Source organism: Crocuta crocuta, unplaced genomic scaffold (genome assembly GCF_008692635.1).
Source record: "Crocuta crocuta isolate KB4526 unplaced genomic scaffold, BGI_CrCroc_1.0 scaffold301, whole genome shotgun sequence".
Classification (NCBI taxonomy): Eukaryota; Metazoa; Chordata; class Mammalia; order Carnivora; family Hyaenidae; genus Crocuta; species Crocuta crocuta.
This window is the reverse complement of record NW_027527544.1, coordinates 1,577,192-1,581,501: the sequence shown is the minus strand read 5'-3', so window position 1 is coordinate 1,581,501 and position 4,310 is coordinate 1,577,192. Positions and strand designations below refer to the sequence as shown.

Below are 4,310 nucleotides of genomic sequence, written 5' to 3'. Positions count from 1 at the left end.
TCCTATGTTAAATGCGTCACAAAAGCTTTTGGTTTTGGTTTTGTTTTCATTTTGTTTGTTATTTTTATGTTGCACATTATTTTATTGAGGTATAGGTTTCATACAAATACAATTATTTTCAATCCTCATAACATTAATATGCAATTGAGAGTTGATTATATTACTGTCTGAACTGTTTTGTGTTAATTTTGTACATACATTAGAATGTGTCAATGTGTAATTCTATAGATAGTATCTGTTCTTTTTAGAACATGTTTTTTATTTATTTCAGACACACATGATGAGCCTGAATTCTAATGAGAAGTCATTTAAATTGTCACCAATTCAAAAACAAAAGGTAAAATATAGAGACTTATTTTCATTATTGTGGGTAAGAACAGTTAAAATTACATTTTTTTCTTGAAAATTCCTAGAAAGTACACATGAAAGATAAGTATTCATTTACTTTAGATTTTTACAGACAGAGGAATACATCGGAGATAGCCTCAATTTGGGTTTGTTCTGTGGGACAGAAAAAGTGACAATTTCATTGCTGAAATTTGCTCTTTGGTATCACCAAGTTGTAACAGCAGTATTTTCTTATCATTAAAGCAAAGGATCATATGGAAGAGAGGCTACTGTTAATCAGAATGATTCTCAGACTTGGGTTGAGTGTAACTTTGGTTGAGTTACCATGCTGATCTCAAAGATCTTTTCTAGCTCTGAAATTGGTTGGTTTTGGTGAAAATATTTGATAATTGTTTTTCCAATGTGTGGAATGGGTTTTAATCTATCAGGAATTGATAGCATAAAACCAGAATTAAAGGTTTGGAAAATAATCAGAAACTATGCATGGCTGACAAAGAGAGACTTTTAATGAATAACAAAAGAATAACAAAAGGAAGGGATAGTTTGGTTTTCACAACCCTGTAGAGATAAAGGCCTGCCCCTCACATCCTTTGCTTCTCCTGACTTTTATGACCAGTGAGGTGAAAGGAGGAGGGCTTTGGCAATTAGAAAAGTAAATTGGAGAACTATAAATTGAAGGAAGGAGGCTTACAGAAAACATTGAATTTCCGTTTCCAGTGCCTTTGCCACATTAATAAGCTAAAATTCCTTAATCGAAATCCAAGAGAATCTTGCTGAATTATAAAACCTTAGTGCCAGGCTTCATTTAGTCTTCTCTCTAGTTTACTGAGAGGCATGGTGAGTAACAGCATTCCTGGTGAATGTGGGAGAGGTGTTGTTATAACACACCAAGGAAGCCCGGTGAATGTTGACTGACTTTACTGACTGACTATACTTCTAAGCAGTTATCTTTCTTGTGTCTTTTCTTCCTCTTTTAGACTCAAGGCTCTGCCTCTTCCTTGCTACTTTACTGTACTAGGGAAATAAAGACACATACATGTAGAANTCTCTTTAGGGCCCTGGAAAGAATTGTGACTTTAAAGAATAGGACCTAGAACAAATGGAAAAGGAAAGCACTTCCTTGTAAACTGAGATATATTTTATACACATAGTCCTTTTAAGTAGCAGCCTGACCAGACCTATTCTAGTGAATAAAAAATGATTTATTTTAGTATTTCCATATATTAATTTTTAACTTGTGCTGTTTTAGTAATATTTTTAAGCAAAAAACAACCTCTTCCTAGGCCTAGCACTCACAACAATTTTTAAAATTTGATTTAGTGAGATTTTACTATCCAGAGACCAAAAATTCATCAAATATTTCAGTTCATTAGGCTTGTAGAATTCAGGCTAACAATGTGATTTTTTACCTTATTTTGTCCAGCAGGAAATTAATTTCATGTTCTTAATATATCATTTGAGTCGCAATGTTTAATTTCATAGTTTATATGAAAATCTTACATTTTACCTGAAGTGTTTTTTCCTCATAGTGATTTCTCTCATGTATGCAAGTTTTTATAATGAAAGAATCTAGTAGATAAAAGGAAAGGGTCAAAAATTTGAAAACCCAAATATTTGTTTTGAAAAGAAAAATATTCTTGTCTAGTATGTGGATAAAAAGATTTCATTGGCTGTTTTCATTTCAGATTTTTCATCTAGAGATAAGCTATTCATTTTTTCTAATTTTTGACAGTTTCATATTTTCACTTATTTTCTTTTGGGAAGTTCATGGAATCAAAAGACTAATCACAGTTTGGCAATTAAAATACTAGGGAAGGTAGGAAAAACTGAAACTGCACTGTATGGAAGGGAAGTGTACACTTTTAACAGTATTCTGCAAAATCAGTCTGGAAGAGTACTCGGTTCTAGAATTGATTCAGGCTGAGAAAAGGAGTAGAGAAGAATACCGGTGGCACCGTGTGAGTAACGGCCAGATGAAGACAGGTGGTACGAATGTGCAGGTTAGACGCAGAGACACAGTGCCACATCCGAACCGGTTGTCCCATAGACTTAGAGAGTGGCACAAATGATCTCCAGAGAAAGCGACATTGGAGCAAAGCGTCTGGTCAAACTGGACACTTTTTGTTCTGCCAGCGACACTTAGAGTGATACAAAATCTTGGCGGTATTTTGTAGCAGGTAAGTTAACCTTTGTCAATTAACAGTCGTATGACAGTTATTTCACAAAATTTGCAGAAACAAGAAACAGTCGCGAAACTGAACCAGCGTGCAGCTCGCTTTGAACACGATGGTAGTACAGAGCGTACAAAGGAAGAGACATCCAAAACGGTGACAGAGAGAAAAGCGTATAGACAGCTGGTGGCACAGGGAATGTACATGCTGCCAGCACTTGGGAATGGGCGCCTGTTTTCAGACAAGGACTTAGGTGAGGCGTCGGGCCAGCCGGGGCCTCAGGCCAACACCCATGCCAAGGGTGTGTGCAGAGAGAGATTTAGACTTGAGAGCAAGCACAGCATTTACCCACCTGACAGGAAGGAGATAGAACAGGAAGGTGATGGAAGCCAAGGTCAGAAGGATTCAGCAGCAGAAGAAGCAGTGCCTGAGAAAGAAACTGCGCTGCTGGAAATGGCAGGTCTGAAGGATATGAGACAGAGTGAAGAGAATTTAAGACACATTAATACATTCTTTGACGACTTACCAAATAGAGACGTGAATCTTGAGGATGAAGGGAGGAAAAGCTTTGTTAAGGACGGTGAGAGGAACATGCAAGATGTGATCTGTGACAGTGAACGGGAGTCCGTAGAGGGGCCAGACAGTTACGTGGAAGGCGAAAGTGAAAGCCAGCAAGGTACCATTGACGGCTTCGAACAGCCCGAGTCCGTAGAATTCAGTAGCGGAGAGAAAGAGGATGAAGAAGTGGATATTGACCCACACTTGTGGTATAGCAGGAGATTTATTGAGCAAGGACATGAGGAAGAAGCTGAACACAAAATGTCCAAATTCGCGGCAAAATACGATTTTAAGTGTGACCACTTGTCGGAGATCCCAGAGGAGCAGGAAGGAGCAGAGGATTCAGAAGAAAGTGGAATAGAGGAGCAAGAGGTAGATGCAAGTGAGGAAACTGTGGAGGTGCTCGCAGGGAAAGAGGAGGAGGAAGTAGAGATCCTGTCAGACGATCTTACAGACAGAGCAGAGGTGAGTGAGGGCAAGGGAAAGGCAGGGGGAGAAGCGGAGGAGGATGTGCCCGAAGGTGGAGGTGAGGGGCAGGTCCGGCGGGAGGGCGGTTTGGGAATGGAACGGAGTCAGCGTGAGGAGGGGGAAGAGGAGGAAGACCAGGGAGGGGGAGAAATGGAGAGCCCGGATGAGGGGGAGAAAGACCTAGAAGAGGAGGAGGACCAGGACCACAGGGAGAGGGAACGAGGTCATAAAGGGATGGGGCGAAGGGAAGGGGAGGGGCAAAGAGATGGAAAGGAAGGGGAGGGGAGAGAAGAAGACAGGGAAGAGGACGAAGGCAAGGAGGAGGGACAAAGGAAAGAGGAAGAAGCTCAAGAGGAACGACCTGGAGAGGGGGAAGGAGGAGGAGGGGAAGGGGAAGGGGAGGAGGAAGAGGGAGAAGCAGAGGGAGATGGGACGGAAGGGGAAGGGAGAGGGGAGAGAGAGAGAGAAGCAGAGAAAGATAAGGAGGAAGCTGAGGAGGAAGGAGAGGAGGGGGAAGGGGAGGAGGTTGGAGAGGAGGAAGAAGAGGAGGAAGCAAAGAAAAGAGAAAGTGAAGGGGAGGAAGAAGGAGAGGGAGACGGAGAGGAAGGAGAGGGGGAAGGGGAGGAAGAAGAAGGTGAAGGAGAGGGAGAAGGGGAGGAAGAAGAAGTGGAAGCAGGGGAGGAAGATGAGGGCGAGAGGGAAGAAGAGGGAGAAGAGGAGGAAGGAGAAGAGGAAGGGGAGGAAGGAGAAGGGGAGAAGGAGAGG

At 41.7% G+C, this 4,310-nt stretch overlaps 2 protein-coding genes across 2 annotated transcripts in view; both read left to right on the top strand.

Moving 5' to 3' along the window:
* Nucleotides 1-4,310, top strand: part of LOC144232367 (X-linked retinitis pigmentosa GTPase regulator-like) — a 53,499-nt gene that overhangs the window by 28,570 nt on the left and 20,619 nt on the right. Inside the window, exons 13-14 of the mRNA XM_077765202.1 lie at nucleotides 272-337; nucleotides 2,583-3,542. Of these exons, the coding sequence (XP_077621328.1) occupies nucleotides 272-337; nucleotides 2,583-3,542 (1,026 nt within the window). The remainder of the gene's footprint in view (nucleotides 1-271; nucleotides 338-2,582; nucleotides 3,543-4,310) is intronic.
* The window catches only part of LOC144232223 (uncharacterized), a 1,453-nt gene continuing 781 nt past the window's right edge, over nucleotides 3,639-4,310 (top strand). Inside the window, exons 1-2 of the mRNA XM_077765013.1 lie at nucleotides 3,639-3,768; nucleotides 4,087-4,310. Coding sequence (XP_077621139.1) covers nucleotides 3,639-3,768; nucleotides 4,087-4,310 — 354 coding nt within the window. The remainder of the gene's footprint in view (nucleotides 3,769-4,086) is intronic.